Source organism: Rhinoderma darwinii, chromosome 7 (genome assembly GCF_050947455.1).
Source record: "Rhinoderma darwinii isolate aRhiDar2 chromosome 7, aRhiDar2.hap1, whole genome shotgun sequence".
Taxonomy (NCBI): domain Eukaryota; kingdom Metazoa; phylum Chordata; class Amphibia; order Anura; family Rhinodermatidae; genus Rhinoderma; species Rhinoderma darwinii.
Genome location: NC_134693.1, coordinates 25441056 through 25466755, shown reverse-complemented (window position 1 = coordinate 25466755; position 25700 = coordinate 25441056). Strand labels below are relative to the sequence as shown.

At 41.7% G+C, this 25700-nt stretch overlaps 1 protein-coding gene across 2 annotated transcripts in view; it reads left to right on the top strand.

The window, feature by feature from the left end:
- The window catches only part of EPS15 (epidermal growth factor receptor pathway substrate 15), a 91525-nt gene extending 68017 nt beyond the window's left edge, over positions 1-23508 (top strand). For both annotated transcript variants that reach the window (XM_075832981.1, XM_075832982.1), the window contains 12 exons: positions 2652-2813; positions 3821-4018; positions 4435-4641; positions 4815-4904; positions 6543-6651; positions 8159-8194; positions 9833-10155; positions 11176-11245; positions 11554-11633; positions 12668-12827; positions 14030-14181; positions 19336-23508. In XM_075832981.1, coding sequence (XP_075689096.1) covers positions 2652-2813; positions 3821-4018; positions 4435-4641; positions 4815-4904; positions 6543-6651; positions 8159-8194; positions 9833-10155; positions 11176-11245; positions 11554-11633; positions 12668-12827; positions 14030-14181; positions 19336-19482 — 1734 coding nt within the window. In that variant the 3' untranslated portion in view covers positions 19483-23508. The remainder of the gene's footprint in view (positions 1-2651; positions 2814-3820; positions 4019-4434; positions 4642-4814; positions 4905-6542; positions 6652-8158; positions 8195-9832; positions 10156-11175; positions 11246-11553; positions 11634-12667; positions 12828-14029; positions 14182-19335) is intronic.
- The last annotated feature ends 2192 nt before the right edge of the window (positions 23509-25700 follow it).

The following is a 25700-nucleotide window of genomic DNA, read 5'->3' as shown; positions in this document are numbered from 1 at the left end:
TGTTACTGAATAATACCACCACACCATTACCACATAGTGACTGATTAGTACCCCCATACTGTTACCGAATAATATCGCCACACCATAACCATATAGCGACTGAATAATACACCCATACTGTTACTGAATAATATCGCCACACCATAACGCGACTGAATAATACACCCATACTGTTAATGAATAATACCGCCACACCCTGACCACTTAGTGACTGAATAATACCCCCATACTGTTACTGAATAATACCGCCACACCATATCCACATAGTGACTGAATAATACCCCCACACTGTTACTGAATAATATCGCCACACCATAACCATATAGCGACTGAATAATACACCCATACTGTTAATGAATAATACCGCCACACCCTGACCACTTAGTGACTGAATAATACCCCCATACTGTTACTGAATAATACCACCACACCATTACCACATAGTGACTGATTAGTACCCCCATACTGTTACCGAATAATATCGCCACTCCATAACCACATAGTGACTGAATAATACCCCCATATTGTTACCGAATAATACCGCCACTCCATAACCACACAGTGACTGAATAATACCCCCATACTGTTACTAAATACCATCACATCATAACCACATAGTGAACGAATAATATCCCCATACCATAACCACATAGTGACTGGATAGTACCCCCATAATGTTACCGAATAGTACCGCCACTCCATAACCACATAGTGACTGAATAATACCACAATATTGTTACTGAATAATACTGCCACACCATAACCACATAGTGACTGAATAATACCCCCATACTGTTACTGAATAATACTGCCACACCATAACCACATAGTGACTGAATAATACCCCCATACTGTTACTGAATAATACCACCATACTGTTACTGAATAATACCCCCATACGGTTACTGAATAATACCCCATACAGTTACTGAATAATACCCCATACAGTTACTGAATAATACCACCATACTGTTACTGAATAATACCACCATACTGTTACTGAATAATACCCCATACTGTTACTGAATAATACCCCCAAACAGTTGCTGAATAATACCCCCAAACAGTTGCTGAATAATACCTCCGCACCATAACCACATAATACCACCACATGGTGCTTGTAAAGCGAATGCAATCCCCGTCAGTCATGCGATTGAAATGTTGTTCCTTTTTCTGTTCTTTTTTTTCTTTTACATGAACCACACTGGATCTGTTACAATCCCACAGACTGTTTTACCCCTGACATGATTCTAACAGCTTTGCAGGTTTCCAATTTGTGTTTTTTTCCCTTTTAATAAAGAATACCCTGCTGCTCCCTGATGATTGCCCGAACAATTGTTCATACGAATATTCAATCCAAATCCTTTAAACCCGCGCAGCAACAAGCAATAAAACGCTAGTTTTTAGTTTATCACATATTTTATCAGAGCCTAAAAACTATCGTTTGTCGTCGTTACATCCCCTTCGTGTAAACGGTAATCAATGTAAAGTGTATGAGAGGGAGTTCGATCGGACGATTGCATTAAAAACCGATCGCTTGAAGCTCCTAATAATCGCTACGTGAATATGAAAGTAAATGAGCGCCGATCACCTTCATACATCATCGATTAGCCCTCGTTAGGACAGTTTATCTTCCCATGTAAAAGGACCTTTAGTACAAGCCAGAAATGATTGTGATGTATCTTATCGATATGTCTTTAGTGAGATCACACCTCTCAATGAAACTTTATACATTTGGGGCGATTTATCAAAATTAATCCAAGAAAAGTGTTACGCTTAGCAACCAATCAGATTCCAGCTCTTTAGAAAGAACAAACTGCATCCTGATTGGCTGCAATGGGAATAATACCGCACTTTAAATTTGCGCTAACTTTCATTAATCTCTTCCACTATGTCTGTCCCCTTGTTTGTTGTCCCCTTTAGGGTATGTTCACACTGTTTTATTATCGGCCGTTTTTCGGGCCGTAAACGGCTGAAAAATTGAAAGCAGAACACCTCCAAGCATCTGCCCATTGATTGCAATGGGAAAATGGCGTTTTTTTACGCGGCCGTTTTAAAAAACGGCCGCATAAAAAAACAGCCCCGGAAAGAAGTGCATGTCACTTCTTCAGGCGTTTTTGGAGCCGTTTTTCATAGTCTATTTAAAACCAGCTCCAAAAACGGCCGTAAAAAACGCTGCAAAAAAAGCAACTGATTAAAAAACGTCTGAAAATCAGGAGCGGTTTTCCCTTGAAAACGGCTCCGTGTTTTCAGACGTTTTTTAGTTTGTGTGTGCACATACTCTTAGACTGTCGGTACCCAGGGCTCAGTAACTGTGGCTGCACCAGAACTATAAGAACTAAATATCGTGGTTCAACCAAGTTTATTTGGGCCCTCCATCTACTTCACCCTCTTAGATCTAGCCATTGGCCTTCATCCTCTGCTTCTAATCAAACTTTTCAGTGCCAGCCATGGTGCCCCCTCACTGTGACTGCTACCATGCAGTTTATGGTGTCCTTGACTCCTGCCACCGCTGCACTCTCAGCGATACATGGGAGGTCTGCACGTTATGCCCCGCAGAATGGCCAAGCGAGTCGTGGGTGCTGACGTGTGCCCGATCTTGCCTATTCTTCTGCTTATTGTCTTTTGCTCAGGATTGTTCTATTCTCTAGGATCTGCAGAATGAGGTGGAACGAGAGAGCACCAACTTGCAGAAGCTTCAGGCTCAGAAGCAGGAGGTGGAGGGCGTCCTGGCCGGGCTGGATGAACAGAAAGCAATATTGGAGAGTCAGTTACAGGAGCTGCAGATGAAGTGTGCAGAGGAGACCAAGCTGGTATGGGCCTTGTCATGTCACTGCGTAGTATGATGGCAGCGCCAATTGATAGTAAGATAATTGGTATCGTGAACTTTTCTAAGCTACGTTGGTAGTATTATATATTGTTTTAAATTTGTCCGGGCATTCGTTGATGTAATACCGACCCTATGGGCAGAAATCTAGATCTCAACTTTGCTAATTTTTTTTTAGGTATGACGGGAATCACACTTTTATTATGTATTTTATAATGCGTCTTATAATTCAAGAATTCTTGTTTTAGGCTGGTAGCACGTGTGGGCTCTGTCTCACCCACTCACAGGTAATATTGCCTAAAATAGAAGATGTTTACTCACTCTGTAAAGCCATGTAGGATATTCTCTGGATCAGCGTGCAGTTAGATATATAGGTTAGCTTCAAAGCTACTATGCCTAGCATGCAGGGCTCATTCTTTTACTGCCTTCCTTTGTAAATCACGTTGTCAGGACTACAGAAAGAAGAAAAGAAGAAAAATCTGCCAGTTACACCGATATCTTTATAGTTAGGCTATGTTCACACAGCGGATTTTGCGTGGCGGGTCCCACTGCAAAATCCGCTGCAGAATTTTTCCTGTCGTCAGCAGCAAGATTCTTCCTCCCGTTGACTTCAATGGGGGGTTCGGGCGGAATCCGCCGGATGATCGAGCAGGACGCTTCTCTTTCCTGCTAGCTGTAAAAAATCAGCTAGCGGAAAAATGAGGCGTTCGACTCCCATTGAAATGGATGGGAGGCGGAATTTTGTGGCAGAATCCGCTGCGCATTCTGCCGCAAAGATTCCTCTGTGTGAACAGGGCCTTAGAAGATCAGCATACATAACAATGTTGACCTTTATGGAACAATATTTTGAACTATGTATATCCATGTTATGCTATACTAGTGTCGACGTACTAATGTCCAGATTTTTCCCAAGAAGACCTGAAAGTTGATTATCAGTTCCTATTGTAATTACAAATTAACCCCTCTCTCTTGTGTCCCCATCTCTCTGCACAGATTTCTTTATTACTTACTGAGGTATCCAGCCAAGAGACGCAGATTTCCAATTATGAAGAGGAAGTGAGCAAGGCCCAGCAAGAACTGAGCAGACTACATGAGGAGACCGCACAGCTGGAGGAGAAGCTGGAGCAAGGGAAGGAACGTCTGACACCCCTGGAGCACCAGCTGCTCGAATGCAAGGAAGAACTCCGCTTAGTAAGAATTTTATCAACAATCGCTCGCTGTATTTATGGGAAATGTGGTTATCTCCTTGTTTATATAGCACATCACGGTTAATCTCAAAGGGCTTGTCCGTTTAGGACCATCTCTGTTCCCCTGTGCATGGCTGAGAAGATTCTCCTACATTAGGAGCCTTACCCCATTAGGTCATTGGCAAGTGAGCCAAAGTGATATATGCCAGCGTCTTACATGTCAAGAACGGTATGCATGACCTTTTTCTTGCCCTACTAAAGCACCGTCCGTTGTAGTTTGACACCATACATTATAGAGCAAGGTACATGTTTCGGGGTCACAAAACTCAATATGCAACACCTTTCTAATTTTTTCTACTTTTGAATTGATAAATCTGAATCTTTCTGCAGTTCTATTTAATCTCGTTTTCTCTCTTTTAGGCCAAACTTGAAGATATAAAACCTACTGAGAATCACATAAACGATCAGTTTCATATCAGCTGGCGTCACCACTTAGATATGCCAATGGTCAATGGCACAGGCGATCACTCCAGTCTGAGCAACAGTAGCAGCGAGCCGGCAAATCTTCATGAAACTGCAGAGTATGAAATCTCAGCCCAGCAAGAAAATCAGAGCCAAAGTTCCCCGGTTCGTGTTCCCCATTATTCTCCCCACTGTTTTGACTGTGAATAGTAGGAGCTTTGCTTTGGGAAGAATGTATATTCAATGATTAGTGTAGCTTTCTTGCCTATGTTACGCTTTCCGCTCCAGTCGTTTTGTGTACTAGAATTAAATCTTCACCATCTTTATTGATTTTATAGGCAAGGAGCAGTCCAGAAATCACCCATACCTCAGGGAGTGAAGGGGAGGAAAAAGATGCGAGTCCTGATGTGCCGGCCCCAGCTGACAAGGTATGGTTTGTTCCATTAACTGGATGTGAATGACCGAGGTTTAGAGCATTATTTGGTGCAGTCCTCCAAGGCATTCAGGGAGTTGTAGTTTTGCAACAGCTGGAGTAGTACAGCTTTGAGACTACTTTGGCATTAAAGAAGCGCTCTACTTTTATTATTGCACCCTCCATTTGGACGTTGGTGTTTCAGTGGGGTGCTGTGTGCAGAAATACTTACCGATCCCCGTCTTGTCGTTTTTCTGGTCTAGCGCCGCTCACGTGATCTTCATTTATAACCAAAATACAAAAAAACTTTATTAGAAATAGATGCGGCTGAAATGCCCACAATTAAAAAGACAAATACACAAGACATGGATAAAATATAACTCAAAGAGGTGAGTAGGACATGGTATCCAACAACTGAAAATCACTAAATAGAAGTCACAAAGAGTACTAGACTGTATGTCCTGTACACACAAACCCGGCTGTTTGAAATAATTATTTCTCCACCAACATATGGGAACAGAAGGAGTTGTTATTCAATTTTTGTATTTTTGAGTACGAAGATATAATAGAACCAAATACTGATCCATGGTATGTAAAGTTGGTGTGTAATTATTATGTGTAGGTGATGTCCTATACATAGCTTCTTCCGGGAGTGGTGTCCTAACGCGAAACGTGCGTCGGAGGATGAGGTGGGAGGACATCCCCTATGCATAAGTTACACACCGACTTTACATACCATGGGTCAATATTTGGTTCTATGATATCTTGTTATTCAATATTGTATTTTTGAGTACTAACTCCTTTTGCTCCCATATGTTGGTGGAGAAATAATTATTTCAAACAGCCGGGTTTGTGTGTACAGGATATACAGTCTAGTACTCTTTGTGATTACCCTTTGTGACTTCTATTTAGTGATTTTCAATTGTTGGATACCATGTCCTACCCACCTCTTTGGGTTATAGTTTATCCATGTATTGTGTATTTGTCTTTTTATTGTGGGCATTTCAGCCGCATCTATTTATAATAAAGATTATTTGTATTTTGATTATAATACTGTTTTGGCAGTTTGTTGATACCCTCCTATTGGTAAATATATCCACGAGATAGGTCATCAGTATATGATCGGTGGGGGTCCGACACCTGGACCCCCCAACGATCGGCTGAGCCGACTGCCACTGGAAGGTATGCAGGGTCAGTGCCGGAAGCTGATGGCTCTGACCACTGTATAGTGGCCGTTCCTCAGTATTGTGGCTATGCTCCTATTCAAGGGAATAGGAGCAGAGCTGCAGTAACACAGCATGGCCGCTATACAGTGGTTGGGGCCTTCTGCTTCCGTCACCGACCCTGCATCGCTGACGGAACCTGAAGACAGCCGTAATAGCTGATTGATGTGGGTTTCCGGGTATCGTAACCCCACCGATCATATACTGATGACCCCTTAAAAGTCAACAATAATTCAGCTACAGGAACATCATAAAACACCGTGGAATTTGACACCTCCCACATATGGGATACATTTTATTCTGTTCTGCTGTAAAGCATTTTTCTTCTAACATCTGTCAGAATTTTTAATAACATTTGGAGTCCTCACAACATGTAGCGCACCCAAGAGAGATAAACAGTAAATTATGCAACAATATTGTCTGTCTTTTAGGAAATAACGTTCCATGCAGATGACTTTGAAGCGCAGCAAGGTGCACCTGCCCCACAGTCTGTCCCGGAAACAGCGCTCGACTTCTTCCAGAGTGACCCATTTGTTGGAAGTAAGTCATTTTTTATTTTTGTTTTTGCTTTTCTCTTTATGTAGCTTATATTCTAATCACCATCTAAATTTAGATTGTCAGGATTTTCATATGTGTGATGAATCATAAATATAATTGGTTTAATGGGCAGTGAACACACGACGATGAGCACTCGGTGTATTCACTAACTTTGTGACTATTATGTCGCTTACTGGAGATTTTCATGTGCCGTATATAAAGATAATGATTTACTCCGCCATAAAGCTTTTGGGAAATCAATGTTAATGTTTCCATAGTCGTTGTGGCAGTAAATAATGTTTTTTAGTCATGGTACCAGAGGATCCCAGCAAGTGACATCACTGAAGTTAGAGAAAAATGTAAAAAAAACGCCGGTAAACACGAGCCATGGAGTTCAGCTCTCATGTAAAACATGTAAAGTTGTCATAACAAATAATCTCATTAATGTCCTATTAGAACTTGGGTTGTCACAATACCAGAATTTGGACTTTAATACTGATACTTAGTGTAGTATCACGATTCTCGATATCAAAACGATACCTTGCCCTACGATAAAAATTAAAAAAACACAAAAATATAAAGTCCTTTCGTTTTCTGATGAGATGCACACGGTGTTATCAATTTTTAACATCAGTATGCCTCACAATAATAGTAATTAACCCCATCATGTACCTCGGACATTCTCAATTTTGCCCATTATGACTGAGAGATACTTGATGGGATCACTTGATGGCATCACTTACTATAATGATTATAGTAAGTGATCCCATCAAGTACCTTTCAGTCATAATGGGCAAAATTGGGATAATTTGAAAGGTACATAATGGGGTTAATTACTATTAATGTGAGGCACTAGGAGGTTCAAATTTCTGACATCATGTGCCCTGTAGATAGTGCCACACACTGTGCCCCCTGGAGATAGTGCTCCTTGAGGATAGTCCCACTCACAATGCCCACTAAATAAAATAAACCTTACATACTCCCCTGCCCACGCTGTCTTTCAGCGATGCAGACCTGGTCTCTTCTGACAAGGCCTGTTCCAGCAGAACGACACAGGCGGCACAATGACGTCCTTGCGCCACCTGCATCTCTGGTAAAGCAACTAACATCTGGGCAGGGATAGTTGGTAGTTCCCCTGCCTCGCCAGCGCTAGTCACTGCTCAATTGAGAAAGCTGATACAAATTGATACAACTGAGTTCAGGGGGACAAGATCTCCCCTTTTCCGCAAACCGTCTTGTTTTGTTTTTTTACAACCGGTTTGGTAGAACTGGCCGTATCCCAACCCTGCCTATTGCTAAGAGAAGCGGTTGCACAGCTTCATATTGACACACATGAATTTATGGTGTTGAACCATTTGCCCCGCACACTATCAAAATAGCATTGCAGAAAATTCATTGTGCAACTCTAATTAGAACTAGCTTTCTTGTTTAAAAATAAAAAAAAATCTATTATGATAACTTTTTCTAATTGTGTTCTTAAATCTTAAATGACCACTCTCTTTCCTTGCAGGTGATCCCTTTAAAGATGATCCATTTGGCAAAACAGGCGAGTTGTATATTTGCAATCCTAGTCACTATTCATATGGACATCACCAGTACAGTAAACAAATTACATAGGGGTTTTCCCCAGTAAAAAATGTACTAGTTCAGTCCAGTAGTGGTGCCGCATCATTACTTTTTTTTTTTTTTAAATCAAATTGTTTTTATTGACCCATGTTTTCATAATATACAGACATTTAACATGAGGCAATAACATCCCACCCACCCAAACCCTCCACCTAACACATCCCACCCATCTGTAAAGAGCACCATGCGCTGTATTCATTTACTGGATCGCAACGAGCCTCCCCTCCCTAACTACGCACAGTCCACCCTCCAAATCTGTACCAAATATTAATGATTCTGATCCAATAGCCTGACGGACACATCGTTCATAAGAGTAACCGACGGTAACCCTGGCGACATTAACCACGTTGTCCATTGACCCTCAAACTTTTTAAGAGCACCATGTTTGAGGTAGACTGCCCTCTCCAGCTGTATAATGCCATTCATATGATTAACCAATTCACTATATGCGGGTGCAAATGATTCCAACTATCTCATAGCTATCCGCTTACATGCCTGATACATACTTTTTCGATCGCCATTCTTTGGAAAGTAGTGACTGCAAAATCCACCACATAACCCAGAACGCCCACTATCGGATCACGCGGCACCTGTATACCAAATACCCTATCCACCAAAGCAAAAACCTCTTCCCAATACTCCTGCAAAATGGGACATCCCCACGTCATAGGGATAAGATCTGCCTGTTCCTCCGGACATCTTGGACGCCCCGCATCAGTTCGAAGACCCATCTTTTTCAATAGCACCGGAGTACGATAGACTCTGAATTAAGAATAACTGAGACCTGCGGTATGCCACGTTAAGTGACATCAGTGGGACATCTGCCAGGATGCTTTTCCAAGCATCCTCAGATATAGTCCCCACCTCTCCAGACCATTTTTCTCTCACCTGATTTAAAGGGGATTTCAACTCATATCCAAGTAGTTGGCCGTATAAGAATGAAATTACGCCTTTGATACTTCCCGTATTCTCCAGCACGTTTAAAATCACGGATGTCTGTCCCTCTGGCGGGGACTCCCCATATTGCGCTATTAATACATGTCTCAGCTGCAGGTACTGATACAAGAAAGTATTAAGCAAAGTAAATTCCTCCTGTAATTGTTGGAAGGATTTTAGTACACTATCTTTATATATTTGCGAAATATATTTGACCCCAATACAGTCCCACTGTTCAAACTCCCTTAGTTGATACAACTCCCATAACCTTACGTTGCGTCATAAAGGTGTGAACCGAGTGACCCCCGTGATGCCATGTAAGTCCCGAGTTTTCCACCAAACCCTATGTATCAAGGAAACAGTCGTCATAAGATTGGGCGGGAGTCTAAAGCGGGGCGCTTCCTGGTGCCGCATCATTACTACTACACATAAATACACCGCTAGTATTGTTTTTGCAAAAGTTAAAGTGTGAAATCTCTCGGCGTGCTTGAGAAGTATCCTCCTCCTCTGTCTCAGAATATTGTTACACCTTTTGTAATGTGAACTCGCGCTCACACGTCACGCTTAGATGTGTATCTATTTCTTACTGCATTGTAAATATCTTTCATATTTTTATCGGCAGATCCATTTGGAGGAGATCCTTTCAAAGACTCTGATCCTTTTGCTTCTGATGCGTTCTTCAAGCAGTCTTCAGCAGATCCTTTCTCCTCTTCGAAAGCAGATCCATTTTCTTCAAGTGCAGAACCTTTCCCATCTGCAAAAGCCGAAACATCAGATCCTTTCTTATCTTCAAACGTAGAAAAATCAGATCCTTTCATGTCCTCAAAACCTGACCCGTTCCCCTCCTCCAAAGCCGATCTCTTTTCTTCTTCGACGGAAGATCCATTCACGTCTTTCAAAGAAGATCCTTTTTCAGCCCCAGCATCAGAAAGCAGCTTGGCCTCGGTACGTAGCAGCGTTGTCGCATAGGCAAAGCACAATTAGTATGATCTACCTTTTGAGAATCTACTGTATGTTTTCTTTGGTGTCCATCTCTAATGGTTGTCACCTAGACAGAAATAAAACCTTGAGTACCATAGCCTACACGAAGTAAAGTGGTCATGGGACGTTCTATAGGCGATACATTACAATTACTTTTTGGTCTGTTCTTTTACAGTGAAGTTCACAGAGCTGAAAACGGTGTAGAAAAAGCCCTTTTAGCTGGCCTCAAAGTGAGCTCCACAATTCTCAATTCAATACACCTGAAAACATCCAAACAGTGGTCTGTAAATCCTGCGGAAGAGCCATACAAAACATATAGGGGCAGATGTATCAAAACTGGTGCAGTAGTAGTTGCCCAGAGCAACCAATCAGGTCGCTGCTTTCAATTCCAAAAGGGCCTCTGAACTATAAGAGCTGTAATCTTATTGGTTGCTATGGACAACTACTCCTAATTTTTCTTTAAAATTGTTTTGATAAATCTATAGTTCCACTAAGCGTTCAGTGAATGACTTTATAGGTTTCTTTTTGAGAAATTGCCAATACAAAGGGGTTTTCTGGGTAATACCAATAGGTCTTTATGGGCAAAAAATGTAAACCAAATATTCTTTATTAATCCTGCCCATTTCTCGCACTGCCGGTCCTTGAACCCCTCTGTTTACAAGTGACGGTTATGACGGTCATGTCACATGACTGTGGAGGGCTTATCGCTGCCCGCAGCAGTCCATAGTAACGTCACATGGGAGGGGGAGTGACCGCTGCGGACGTCAAGTCATTACCTTCACTTGTATACGACCAGGAAGCAGCGGTTCTGGGATACAATAAACCTTGAGGTCATCATAATATCTGCTGTTTATCTTCTGCTCTTTGCTCTAAATTAATTCTTCTTGACACAGATGTAGCATTCGTGATCTCTCGCCGTTAATCGTGGTCAACATCTCCTGCATTTCCTCTCGTGAGTGGTAACTATTGTTTGCCTTATTGCAGAATGAAGCTTTGAAAACCAATGACCCGTTCGCTCCTGGTGGTACCTTTGTCCCAGCGAGCACTGAAACTGGTAAGTAATTATAGGAAAGGTCATTATAGATTTTATAGTTATTTACTTCCTTATAACTTGGTACCTTTCGGAGCTGGACAAATCTAGGGAGCCACATAGCCAATTCAAAAATAAATCTCTGCTGGCCCCTCACTTTTTTGGTGGTTTTCTATTTATTTTTTTATGTCCTTATTTCCTGGACACTAAAAAAAAATCATTAAAACTGGTTCCTGGAGTGGCCTAAAGACCTATAGTTCTGGAATGCATGAAAATGTCTGTGCACGTGTGACTGTACGATATGCAATATTTTATCAATTCTATATTAACAGGGAATGACGACCCCTTTGCTTCAGTCTTTGGAAATGAGTCATTTGGTAGTGGATTTGCGGACTTCAGCACACTTTCCAAGGTATTCCAATACTAAATGTATTTTTGATGTGTAAAATCTTGCTGCGGGCTGAACCGATCACGGTCTTCACACGCGTTTTTTTAATGCTGCTGTTTATCAAAATTGACGTAAACTGAAGAAACCGCAGTTTATAGGGCATGCTGCAGCTTAAGGGTACGCTAACCCTAGAAACGAATGATAAAAGTAAACAGGGAATCTATTTGCCGCCACTCTTTGTCAGTCTGCAGGATCTTACCGCGGGAGAAACGCATGCTGTTCGCGGATGCGGTAATTTTTGCGGTTCTACCCCTCAAGTGCAATGTGTGAATGGACCCTTAGAAGAGATTGCCTTCATTAGACAACCTCTTTGAAGGACCTGTTTTTTCGCACTGAATTTTGATGCCGTTTTTTGTTTGCATTTTATTTTTATAGGCAAAACTTGGAATGAAAAAAAGAGGAGACCGTTCTACTTCTCTTCCTTGCGGTCTCCACTCTGAAAAACTGGGTCAAAACTGATAAGCGTGAAATAAGACTAAAAGTCTCAGCTGTTTGATAAAGATGGAGCAAATCAGCTGAGGGAGTTTTAGGATAGTCACATGGGGGGTATTGGTGCGGCAGAGATGCAATAAACAGGCAGTTTTTGCCTTGGTTTTAACGCGATAATTTTAGAAAACTGCAATCGCGGTACACTGAGATCTTGCCGCATTTCTTTTGCGATACAGTAATTGTGTGAATAAATGATGTCATTGTGCTCCCATATTATTGTTATTACCATTATTATTATTATTATTATTATTATTACTTTTGTTATTAGTGGTAGTGATTAGAGATGAGTAAAATTTGGAAATGATGCCACTTTCCTTTTTTCCTGTTATGGAACCTTATTTTCCCTATTTAAGACAATAGTGGCTAAAATACTGATCCGTTGTCTTGTATGGTGGAAATCTGGTTCTGTAATAGGAAAAAAAGGAAAATCGCCAGTCTGCAAACCTGCTCATCTCTTGAAGTAATACATATATTAACCATTTTCTCTCTCACTTTTCTTTACACATCAGGACAGCAGCACAGACTCGTTTGATGGCACACTGCCCCTAAAAGAAAAAGAGACACTAAGCATCAAGAGCACATTTGAAGCAGAATCTTCTCTAACAGACGCTCCACCTGCGTTACCTCCAAAAACTGGAACTCCCACACGACCATGTCCACCTCCACCAGGTAGGTATCCAAACTTTTGTAGTCTATGTATTTTAAGTCTATGTATATAACTTTGCAAAAGCAAAAATTGGCAAATAAAAACTACTGTGAAGCACCAGACATCGCCTACAGAAAGTTACACTTTTGTTTACTGGTGTCACATGACTCAGTAGGGGAATAATCCATGATTAAAAATGAATTTTTCCATTAGTTGTGGTGTTTGTAGTTACGTTCGGGTGGGACTCTATGAGCTGGAACCTCAAATCATTCTCCAAGTTTAAAGTGGTTGTCTGGGCATGGGGTGGTTTTTAATACTGATGACCTATCCACAGGATAGGTCATCGGTATATGATCGGTGGGGATACAACACCCGGACCCCGCACCGATCAGCTGTTTCGGCTGCCTCCGGGCACCGGAAGTTATGCAGTGGTCGGTGCTGGAAGCAGAAGGCTCCATATACTGTATAGCAGCCATGCTGGGTTACTGCAGCTCTTCTTCTATTCACTTAAATGGGATCAGAGCTGCAGCACGGCTGTTATAGTGTGACCGGATCCATCGGCTTCAAACACCGACCACTGAATAACATCCGGTGGCCCGGGGTCAGCCGGAACAACTGATTGGTGCGGGGTCCGGGTGTTGGACTCCCACCGATCATATACTGATGACCTATCCGTGGGTAGGTCATCTGTATGAAAAACCGCCCGGAAGCCATAGTTCTTCATAAAGTGCCCATAACTTTCCAGGGCTGGGGAGTAATTTAAACTAATTATGCAAAAGTCACAAGTTCACAATATTCTCAGTAGTTAACGCAAAATGTTATTCCGAAGGCAAGAAAATATATTGGCATTTTTCCTCTTCTATGGAGTGAAAAAAACCACAAACCAAATACATCCATGTTTAATGCTGCAGCTGTACGCCAATTCAGAACATCATCGAGGGCATGCCCGATACCGAGCCATCTGCGGAGTGGAGCTCCTGTAGAAAAGCTATGTTGTACAGTTACGTTAATCTCCATGTATAGGTGTAGTAGTCCTCCTTTCAGCGACATCTTCAGTCTGTATAATCAGAAGGATTCATTACACGGCTCAAACACATGCAATCGTGAGGTTTTTGTGTATGTAAATTTTCTGTTGGGCTGCTGCCAGCAAGTAGATGTGTATCGTGTATCTCATAAAACAAATTGTACTGATAGGAATGTGCTGTCCTGTTTTTTTCCCATTTAGGCCAGAGGCCGTCCTCTAAGCCAGAGGACTTGTTCAAGCAAGGAGACCCATTCCAGGCATTCAATCTCAGCTTCCCCATAGAGGTGGAGTCTGACCCCTTCGCAGCGGGCAAAGGGACAGACGAGGCCGGGAGCCTTAGTAGCTTTAACACTGTAAGTACAAACTGAGCCCAGAAGCGGTCAGGACTGTAGTCGCTCATCTCCAAGCGGCTGTGTATATATTCAGGGAGTGGGTGCGAGCGTTGTGTGGCTCCCCTGTGTTATATTAAACATTCTGTATTTTATTCTTCTTGTATTGTTCTTTTAACTGATTTGAAGTAAAAAAAAAAAAAAAAAACACAATTATGTATTTTTGTTGATTCTTTTGCTGCTTTAATTATTTTGCTTTGCACTGCGCACAGTATGAGCTTGCACAGCAAAACCTAGGAGTCGTGATTTCTGCAAGGCACCAATTTTCTAAGACACATGGGGGCTAATGCTGCTATTCAAGCAATAAATTGAGTGCCACCGTACAGCAATGCAGAAAACACAGCAAGTGCCATAGATCCACTAGGGACATTGTGATTACTGCTACAATTGTGGATCCCACTCCCTCTGAATTATTTAATTATCTCTCTCAACCTTTAGATTACATACTTAAAGTGAATGGTCACCATTTTTATTTCTTCTGTCTTAAATCCAAATTCTGTGCTGAATCTTTATAATCCATTTTTCTAGGGGACAGTTTCTTTATCTGTTACAAAGCTCCAAATCCCCTGATTTCCTTCACACAGGCATATGATTTAAAGGGGTTGTTCACGTACGGATTACTGATGACCTGTCCACAGGATAGGTCATCGGTATATGATTAGTGGGGTTCCGACACCCGGACCCCGCACCGATCAGTTGCCTCGGGGCACCGGACGTTCATGCAGGACGCCCATGCAGGACGCAGGTGGCTCCGGTCACAGATTAGCGGCCAAGCTGCAGTTCTGCAGAACGACCACTATGCAGTAGGGCTGCACGATGCATTTAAATTTCGATACTGTTCTGATACCATGCACCTTAAAACGGTTCAATACCGTTATTTAATGTATTTCGATACTAAGCTGTGCGGCCACACCGTTAAGTATAGTAACACATGAATGTAGTTAGAGCGGTGGTGCGGCTGTGTAATACAGCCATTGCTCCTGTGTCCTGGCAAGTGTGTGCGCGCGCGGTCAGCATGATGTGATGCGACCAGCGCTGCACTAATGATTTCCGGCACTGAAGACAGAAGTGGCGGGCGCACTGCAAAACACCCCTATGTTTTGTCTTCAGTTCCTTGGGCCGTTGCTTATTAGTGCAGCGCCGGCCAAATCACCTCATGCTGACCCCGTATGTGTACTCAGGAGCATGGCAATGGCTGTATTACACAGCCCCGCTCCAACAGCGGAAATCAGAGAGACCTCGCATCTCCGCCGTTATTCCCCTGAATGCTGTGATCAAAGCTGACCACAGCATTCAAGGGGTAAATGAGAAGGGGGGATGCCCTTTGGATCGCGTCACGGGGAATCCCTGTGATGCGATCGAGGGACATACCATATATGGGAAGACAGCCCAGGGTCCACTGAAGGACCCCAGGGCTGTCTGACCATATTTCCTGTTGTTAGGGCTTACTTAGTACACAGGCAGTTGTTAGAACATACCTATCAGTATATATAGATACATTAAAGTTTTTAAAAATAAAAAAGTAAAAAAAACAAATTAATGTTAAATTAAAAAAACACTTTTTTTTTTACAATAAACATTAGATGAAGTCTGAATTCATAAAATATACCCATATTCGGTATCGTCGCGACCGTAATAACACATATATATAGCTTCATTCATGTTTACGCTGTTATAAAAAAAAAAACCTGCTTTCTTTCACTTATTAATGTGAGGCACGAGGTGTTATGAATTTTGAACCTCCATGTGCCTCACATTAATAGTAATTAACCCCATCATGTACCTCACATATTAAACCAATGTTGTCATTTTGACTGAGGAACATGATGGGGTTAATTACTATTAATGTGAGGCACATGGAGGTTCAAAATTCATCACACCGCACGCCTCACGTCACAAAATGGAAGGACTTTTTTTTTAAATTGTTGGCAAAGTATCGTTTTGGTATCGAGTATCGCAATACTACACGAAGTATCGGTATCGAAGTCCAATTTCTGGTATCGTGGCAACCCTACTATGCAGTAGTCTGAGCTATCTGCTTCCGGCTCCGAATATGTGCAATGTTCTCCCATTAAACTCCATAATCAATTCATATGCAATAAGTTCCCCATAGTGGTCGCTTAAAAGGGGCTTAGTTTGTACATTAATATATTGCACATGCTCAAAAATCAATAGTATGTAACCAAACATGTTCTAGAACCGTCAAAATATTTGTGATTCACGCGTGAGACAAATTTAGCTAATTCTTTTTATGTCAGGTTCTTTCTAGTTGTGAGAGGCGGCGTCTCACACCAGAAATGTAAAAGTGACGTTGGAAAATGTTGTATGGGTAACTAGACCACTAGATCACCTGCTCTCCGGCTGTCCCTTTTACACTTCTAGCGGGAGATGCCGTCTCTCTCACAACTAGAAATATACTTTCATTTTCTTTAAAACCAAATATGGAGCTTTTAAAGAGTCACCGTCATTTCAACTAACTTTCCTTAAATCAATACAACACGGCTAGATATCGCTTAGGCTGGGTTCACACGAGCACATTAACGTCCGTAATGGACGGACGTATTTCGGCCGGAAGTCCCGGACCGAACTCAGTGCAGAGAGCCGGGCTCCTAGCATCGTAGTTATGTACGATGCTAGGACCCCCTGCCTCTCCGTGGAACTACTGTCCCGTACTGAAAACATGATTACAGTACGGGACAGTTGTCCTGCAGAGAGGCAGGAACTCCTAGCGTCGTACATCACTATAATGCTAGGAGCCCGGCTCCCTGCACTGAGTTCGGTCCGGGACTTCCGGCCGAAATACGTCCGTCCATTACGGACGTTAATGTGCTCGTGTGAACCCAGCCTTATAGAGAAAAAGGCCTATTTCTCCGCATATCGGACAACTCCCCCCTCCTCCCCTGCATCCTGCACTGATCACTCACTTATAAAATACATCTTCAGTGAGGCAGATGAAGACTGATAGGTGTTAGCTGCTGCTTATAGATGTCTAGGGAGAGAGGAGGAGGGAGCTGCTGCATATAGACTCATTACTGCTGCTTCTAGAAAATGTTCTACTATCTCACCCCAGTGCTAGCTCTACAGCAAGTGCTCTTTAATGTCCATCATGCTGCTTCTGCGTATGAGTCCGAGAGAGAGAGGGGAGCAGGATCTCCTCTTCTCCCTGTGTACAGTGTATGGGAGACATCATAGCAGCCAGTCTCTGCCTTTTTTGGAGCGGAGTTCAGCGACAATTTAAAAAGCGCGCCTGCAAAGGGGGAAAAATGCAGATACAAATGATACACAGCTCAGAACTAGTGTTATTTCTCATGTACTTACATTTAGCAGCTTATTCTGAAAAGTCACCTGAAACGACTGGTACGATTTTAAAAAATCACCTCTTGAAAAGCGCCTCCATGTGGCTTGACCTTACACTATAAATTGTATACACTGTTTTACATACATATTTGCTTAAATAGTGAGAGAACTTTATCTAATGTGGTTATATCATTGTCTGATTGGCAGAGGCAAAACTTGAAGTCCTGGGCCCAATGCAAATTCTGTAACCGTGCGTCCCGCAACCATCACGCCTCTTTTATCATGCTGGTCTCCTCAAATGGGGCAGAGGGGTTTTTCTTACTGCAACCCTTCACCCCATATAGTTACGCTCCTGCCAATTGGCATCATAGGTCATCATACCTTTACCATCTATGCCTACTTGTTGCCTGTGACCTCTCTGGCATTTGGGCACAGTTGTGGTTTGCTTCTTATAGAACCCCAATTCCAATGTCTTTTGGTAAAATCCACAAAATGGCGGGTATGAGCGCAGAAAATATTAGACCCCCTGGGGCGTTTCTGTGTGAGTTTCTCATACAGTAAAAGTCTTTCGTATGAAAATAAGTTTCTTCACAAGCCATAGTTTTATCTTTAGTTGTTGCTGTCGCTTTACTTAAACATTACTGCTGTCTCTTATATAATGTAATCTACTGTATTGCTTTATAGTCCTTGTAGTAGTAAAACAGAAGCAGTGGAGATATGGATTTCTCTAAAGATAAGGCGGCCTAAGAAGAAATTGGAAGGAGACATGCAAGATGTAGTATTCAGAGAATTCATACCCACTGTGTACATGTGATTGTACAGAATGGGTATGGATACCCTAACATTATCTTAAAGTGAATCTCCAACTTTTATCATCATGGCGTTTTTAGCTCAAAAATCCTTTGCTGATTTCTTACTAAATCTTTATGGTGGTGGGAGCTCCGTTTTTCTGACCTAGAGCTCCAAATCTCCCACATAGACATAGAGTTTAAAGTTATTCAGACTTCCTGTAGACACCACTAGAGGGAGCTTAGGAGGTACCTGCATACTGTGATATTATTGAGTTCAATGTCTAACAGTATCCAGTATTCTGCCCCTAGTGGTGGCTACAGTTAGCCAGCATGTTGGCTCTAAATACCCTTTATCGAGAGAGATTTAAATAGATCGGAATCAGGAAAATTGAGCTCCGACCACTTTAAAGAAATATTAGGTTCAAAATTTTGTGCCAATACATTTTCTATTTAGATCTTAAGAAAAAAATTATTTTTGGGGACATTCACTTTAAGGTTAGAGCTTCCTTATAAAATGGTGGCAATACTGTAACTTGCGGAAGACATACATTTGCAATTTTCTCTCCCATAGGGAAACATTAAAGTAGCGCACAGTAATGCTCTCATTTTACTGCGAACATGCACTGTCTTCCTGATTTTGTTTTTGTAGTTCACTTGTGTTTACACACCGCAGTCCATCTGAACACCGCTGCAGTGTAAAGCATGGGGGAGGGACAAAGCTGCAATCTGAGCCTCTGAAACAGGATTTCAGACTCAAATCCTATTAGATCCGTGATTATTTTTGTGGCTTAATGGATGTCTTTAAATGATTCTTAAGTTTTATGTGCATCTGATGTCTTTCTCCACTTCTTCACTGATGTTTGTGCCTCCCTGTTGTACACCCACACCCACTAAAATGCCAATCTGGGCACCACCAACCTGTATTTATATCCGCTTTTGTCTGCTTTGTGGATAAATCCTTAGTTCTTCACTCATTTCTTTTTCTGCTAAGACCTGCTTAGCCAGTGAATGTCTCTCTTGAAATCTGCAGTACCAGTCTGAAGACTATATGATCGAATGGGCGAAGAGGGAGAGCGAACGAGAGGAGGAGGAGAGGCTACAGAGGCTAAAGCAACAGGAACAGGAGGACCTGGATCTTGCCATAGCACTCAGCAAGTCCGAGATCTCCGAAGCATAAAACATCCGGGGCATTGGGTGTAATAGTAACAAAACTGTGTAGTTCCTAGAAATATTTAAATAGTTTGCAACCTCTACCTATGAAGTATTTAAACATCTCTACAATCCTTGCTTGGCTAGAGGAGTGTCTGGCATGGAACAGGTAACGTCACCCGCTTGTGTTTTGAACATGGCTGAGGAGTTAGACTTTGTATTTCTGTACGCTGTTGTCCAACCTGTACTACTTAAAGGAACACTCCAGGTATGAATGATACGCTGTGTTGTGCTTGTTGCAGGGCCTGAGGGGGCGGAGCATGACACAAGGATTTCCTCTTGAAGGTTCTTTGAATCCCTGTGTCATGCTCCGCCCCCTCATGCCCCATACTACGCAAAACACAATGTATCAGTTTTGCCGTTTTTTAATAAGCATCACTGATGGCACCGTGCTACAAACAGCTGTTCTATAGGCTGTAAATTATCCCAGAAATTATCATTGCATTAAACCAATCATCCGTAAATGTTGTTATTGCCACCTAAAGGTTTTTGGTTTTTTTAAATTATTATTATTTGGTCAGATTGGTAACAATTATATTCTGCCGTTCTCGGTTATATCTGTATCTGGAAAAGCTGAATGACAACAGATATGATTTCTATCAGGTCTTACAGGAAGGATCACTCAGCTTTCCCAGACTCTGAATGGCAAATTTATTGAGTTTTGTAGTGATTGCTTCTCAGGTGTGTGGAAAAAAACTGTGGTAACCCAAGAGGGGGCTGTTGTGGATCCCATATTTTGTTGTCACCAAGGTTTTACAGAAACAGATCATATAAGAAGACTAAATAAAAGTGCTAACCACTTGATGGAAGGAGGACAGGTCAAGGACTTGCGTAAAAATGTTATTTTGTTTGTTTTTTTGTATTCCATAATTCTTCTTAGGCTTTTGATCATTTTGTTGCATTATTTGTATTCACGTGGCCATCCATACCAAGACATGCTACATTAATGTATATAGTTATTTGGCATAATGTATCTTAATGTATGTAGACTTGTGCTTTTAAAGTGTGCCTTAACTTCACCATTAATTTCCTAATAAAACTGAGATTAAAAATGATTTGATGCATTTCCTAATATACCTGATTAGACTATAGTGCTATATTACCTGTAAAAAAACAAAACAAAAACTCTGCTACCTGTTGCTGACACTAGGGGGAGCCAATCTGCTTACAGCTCCTGTTCTGAATAGCTGCTGCATACAGATAGGCCCCCTAGTGGTGGCATCGGGCAGCCATCATTTTCACATATGTGCGTGGGAGAAATCACTATAGCCATATGAAGTATATTAGGAAAACTCCACAAATCATTACTGCAACCATAATATAATAGTAGTTACACTTCACACCACATGATTTACCTATTGGATGGCCGGCTGAATAATATCTGATTCAATTAAAGCTTGATTTGCACCTATAGATCACAGAAGTTTTATACCGTGCCTGCTGGTGGTCAGAAAGATCGAATATGACAGATTTTACGGCCCTGCGTCATTGCTTTGTGTGGCAGATGAGTTTTGCAGTAGTTTGGGGGTTGGTTGTTTATTATGCTGAGGTTTATCTTTATTCTGCCCTCTTGTGATATAAAATGTGCCCTTAACTTAAGTTCAGTTGCTTTACGAGTAGCAAACTGGTGCCTTTATTTTTGGATGCAACTTGCAGCCAGTGTGATGTGTTGGGGAGTAGACCTGCCTTTATTAATCCAGTGCCAATTCCACCCCCTGGTATATAAGGGGCATCGTGTATTGTTTATGATGTTTGCTTTGTAGCCGTAGTCTTCAACCTGTCACTCCAGTTCTCAACCGGGGCAAAGATTGTGACTATTCTAGCCTTGTATCTAAATACCCTGGCCATTGCAAATTAGATTATTGGCGCCTCCTTCGGCATCCATCAGCCGAGGCACATGCCCCCTCTGCACCCCTGCCACAAGCACGCAGGGCATTCTGGGAGTTGTAGTTTTGCAAAGTTTGGAGAGCTAAAGGTTTGAAGCCACTGTAATAGACACTTTGACTAAACCAATATCTGTTACATAAAGTACAAAAAGGTTTTATTTTCACCACCTTCCCCAATGGCCACCTCCAAATGTTTTTTACAGGTTCCTTCTAATAACCAAGCAATGGTGCACAAGGCGGAGGTGCCAAAACGAATGTTCATCAGCTGCTTATTAATACTTTATAATACACACACGTGGATTTGTGCGCTCTAGTGTAAGACATATTAAATAGTCTGGCTCCAGACTCGGCTGCTCTGTATTTCTTAACTATTGAGATTTAGCCATAAATGATAGGAACCAAAAATGCAGCAAATATTTGGCCATCTGGTGCCGGTTGGTCTGCGCTGGGCTGTTGGTTCTGCTGTATCTGGACTCTGGCATTCTTGAAATGAACAAGAAGCTCATTCATTAAAGGGGTTTTCCCAACTTCGACATCCACAAGATATGCCATAAATGTCTGATAGATGTAGATCCCAGCACTTGGACTCGCACCTATATCGAGAACGAGGGTCCACCCGACCCTGTTCAGAGACTAGTGGAGAGGGGGTCGCACAAGTGCTGCTTGAGCGGGGGTCGTGCAGGTGCCGCTTGGCTGTTTTCGTAACTCCCGTAATACAGAATACATGCGTGGCCCCTGTACAATGGTCCCTGTCTGGAGTCTGCAGCCAGTGGCCGCCTCACCGGGCGAAACGGGTTATTTTCGATATAGGTGCGGGTCTCAGTGCTGGGACCCATATCTATCAGACATTTATAGCATATCCTGTGGATATGTCATAAGTGGCTAAGTTGGGAATAACCCTTTAACCCTTCAGGCTCATAATCTTCCACTTTCATATGTCATCATTCCAAGCCCAGTTTCTCCAAAATTCTCGTCTGCATCATTATGTTTTTGCAAAACTTTTGGAAAATTTTAGATTTTTCAAGGTTATTTGTGGATGTGGTCACACACCAGACTATGTTAAAAGGTTGTTTTTTTTAATTTGCAATTTAATCGGCTGTTTGAGATTAGAAAAACATGGCTGCTTTCCTCCAGAAACCGGGCCATGACCCGTGAGTCGTGTCTGGTAATGGAGATGAGCCGCATTCACTTGGTGCTGAGCTGCGTTTGCTTCGATGGGGCTGATCTGCTATACCACAGCCAGCCTACGGACAGGAGTGGCGCTGTTTTTGGAAGAAAACAACCAAGGTTTTTCTTATCTTAAACAACCCCACAAATGGGTCTTTAATCCCATATGTCATACTATTGCGGTCCAGCAGATGGGATGACCATTATGACCAAATGTCTATTGCAGGAAAACCCCTCTAAGCTTCAATACACATTACTCTACCTGTTTTTTACAATACTGCAGTAAGGATTCATATTGGTGAATGATCCCAAATACAAGGTACATATTCTTCGATTTGTGAGATGTTGCACAAAATGTGTATGTACAAAAAAATGTTGCTATTTCTCCATTGTTTTGTACGATCTATATCTGATATCTGGGATCTACGTGTCATTACACAATGAAGCGTGTTCATATCCATGAGTGGATGAGTATCCTCCCATCCCCCCTCCCTCCTATACATACAATGCTATTTTACGTGTACACTAATGTTTTACCGAAATATAGAATCTATTTGTTATAATGAATTACTATGTGGACCAATATTATTATTGTTATTAAATATGTATATATCATTCATATATTATATGTTCATCCTACTGACGTACAGCTGTCCTGTGCTGGAATTTTAATCATAACCACTATGAAAAAGTAGCAAGACGACTCCTCCCGGTCTTGCAAGGGTTAAACTGACGTTGCCGGGTAGTGCGGCACGTTGTTATGATCCTTGGCGGGATTCCCGGGATGGATAAAAGTTTCATTTTTAAACTACTCCTTTTAGTGTTTTTTTGTGTTTTTTTTTTTTTGTTTTGTTTTCTTTTTTTCTATATTTTATTGCAGCTCGATATTGTAATTATGGACATAAAATGTAAGTACTTAATAAAGTGTAAATTGCTAGATACGGTTTGGCTTACTGGGGTTTTTAATGTTGGGGAAAAATGGGTGATTGAAAACAATCCTACAATGCAGTCTGTTTTTGTGGGTACACCCAAACAGGGAAAACAGTAGTAAATTGAGTCAAGGAGACTTCAGACTTCATACTGGTACACGCTAAGGCTCTGTTCACACTAGCATCATGGCTTCCATTCATAACGGAGCTGTGCCGGAGCCTAACTAATTCCTGACAGACCCCAATCCCTTGTAATAAGGTCTATTGGGGTTTCTGTATTTTTCATGGAAAAAAAATAACGCCGCACAGATTTAAAAAAACTGAATAAAATAAAAAAATACAGTTTAATGTATTGGTACATATGCACAAAGGCAACTCACGCTGTCCCCCAAATTTTCCTGCAGCCTCTGCTACACATATTCACTTACATATTATACGGTGTATAGATTAAAGGATATACTCATGCCTGCAATACACATCCATGTCGTACAGATTAATAATACCTAATAATATATATTAAATCTATATAATACTAATAATACATAATACCGTGGGTCTGTACCTCAGTAAGTCTCCCAATTTTATACAGAATCCATGAGAAAAAAACAAAACCATTGTGGTATATTCCAACACATGCTGTATTCGGGTATATTCACATGCAGCAGATTTGTCGTAGATAAATGGGATAGTCTGCAGCAAATCTGCCACGTGTGAACATACAATTCGGCCTCATGCACACGACCGTGGACTGCCCGGACCGCAAAAAAAATAGGACATGTTGGCTCACAATTGCGGTCTTGGCTCATTGAAGTCATTGCACATCTTGTGTGTGCACGGTCCGTGATTGCGAACAGCCCACGGATGACACTCCTCGGCCCCTCTATATTCTCTAGAATCACTTCTTCTAGGGGAGAATATAGTGCCTCCAGGATGCACCATATTGCGTCACGCACAGTTTCTACAAGTCCATAATATGGAACCATACAAACTCTGTATAAAGCAGGTAAAGGGTCGGTGCACATCGCTGTTTTTTATTTATTTTTATAGGCTTCCGGTCTGTAATCCCATTGAATAAAACTACAGGCAACCTCTCCCCACACAACAATGTACTGTAACCCAGTAGAATAGATTTATACTGCACTGGAAAGGGTTTAGGTTTAATGTCCCTTTTAAAGGCATTGTCTCACGATGACAACCCCTTTTAATATTCTTTATTAGGGTATATGGACATTATAGGGGGGATTCCCTGCTAAGGACCCTCCCCAGTGAGCAAAAGCATAGAGTTTCTAACACACACACTGGCTGCTGGTGGACTTGGTCATTCGAATAGCTGCATGTAATACTACATTTCTCCTGTAGCGGCCACTGCAGGGAAAATGAGACGCTAACTTCCAAAGGCACAATCGGCTGTTTGCCGAGGGTCTCAAAAGTGGCTTTCATAGCTGAAGGAATTAGCTGTGATGGGGAATGGATTTGTGAACAATAATATTTGATCTGGTCAGAAATTTCTTTCTATATTTCCTAACCCCAATTGATTTAAACCGTGAAGTCAATTGATATGAAGAGGTTAAAAGAATAGAGGTCGTGTAAAATGTACTATGTTTTGCTAAAAGTAAAATAACGATTAATCTGTCAAGGAGATCTTCTACGCATTTTCATGCGATTTTTAACCTTGTTCTAAAACGTCCAAGGGCTTTTGACACACAGCCGTCCAGTATTGGGTTATAATTTTACAATAAGCATTACTAGATAGAGACTAACAGTGAACGTTCGATAATACAAACCAGTGTGATGACATGGGACCATTTTCTGGATCATTGAAACGAATCGGTTCCTTGAAGTGAAGATATTGCAGCAATATGGAGAGACTCTGGATTATCAAAAAGTTATAGTGAACATGCACTTTTAGGCAACTTTTTCCTTAAAGGGAATAGTCACCTTAAAGCATCTATTGACATACCACTGAGATGCCATCAGTGATGGTCTGTGGCCAGTGCCACCCACCAATCGCATGGGCTGCAGTTCATTAAAGTCTCATTGTAGTGAATTGGAGATTATGACAATAGACTGAAAACTCGGAAGAGTGCCATGACCCCCTTGTTATAACGATAAGTGGGGTACCCACGATATAGACCCCCCCTCCAATGGCATATTGGTGACATGGTGTCATATATGGTGGGTTGTGCAGACCCTCTGTGGAAATC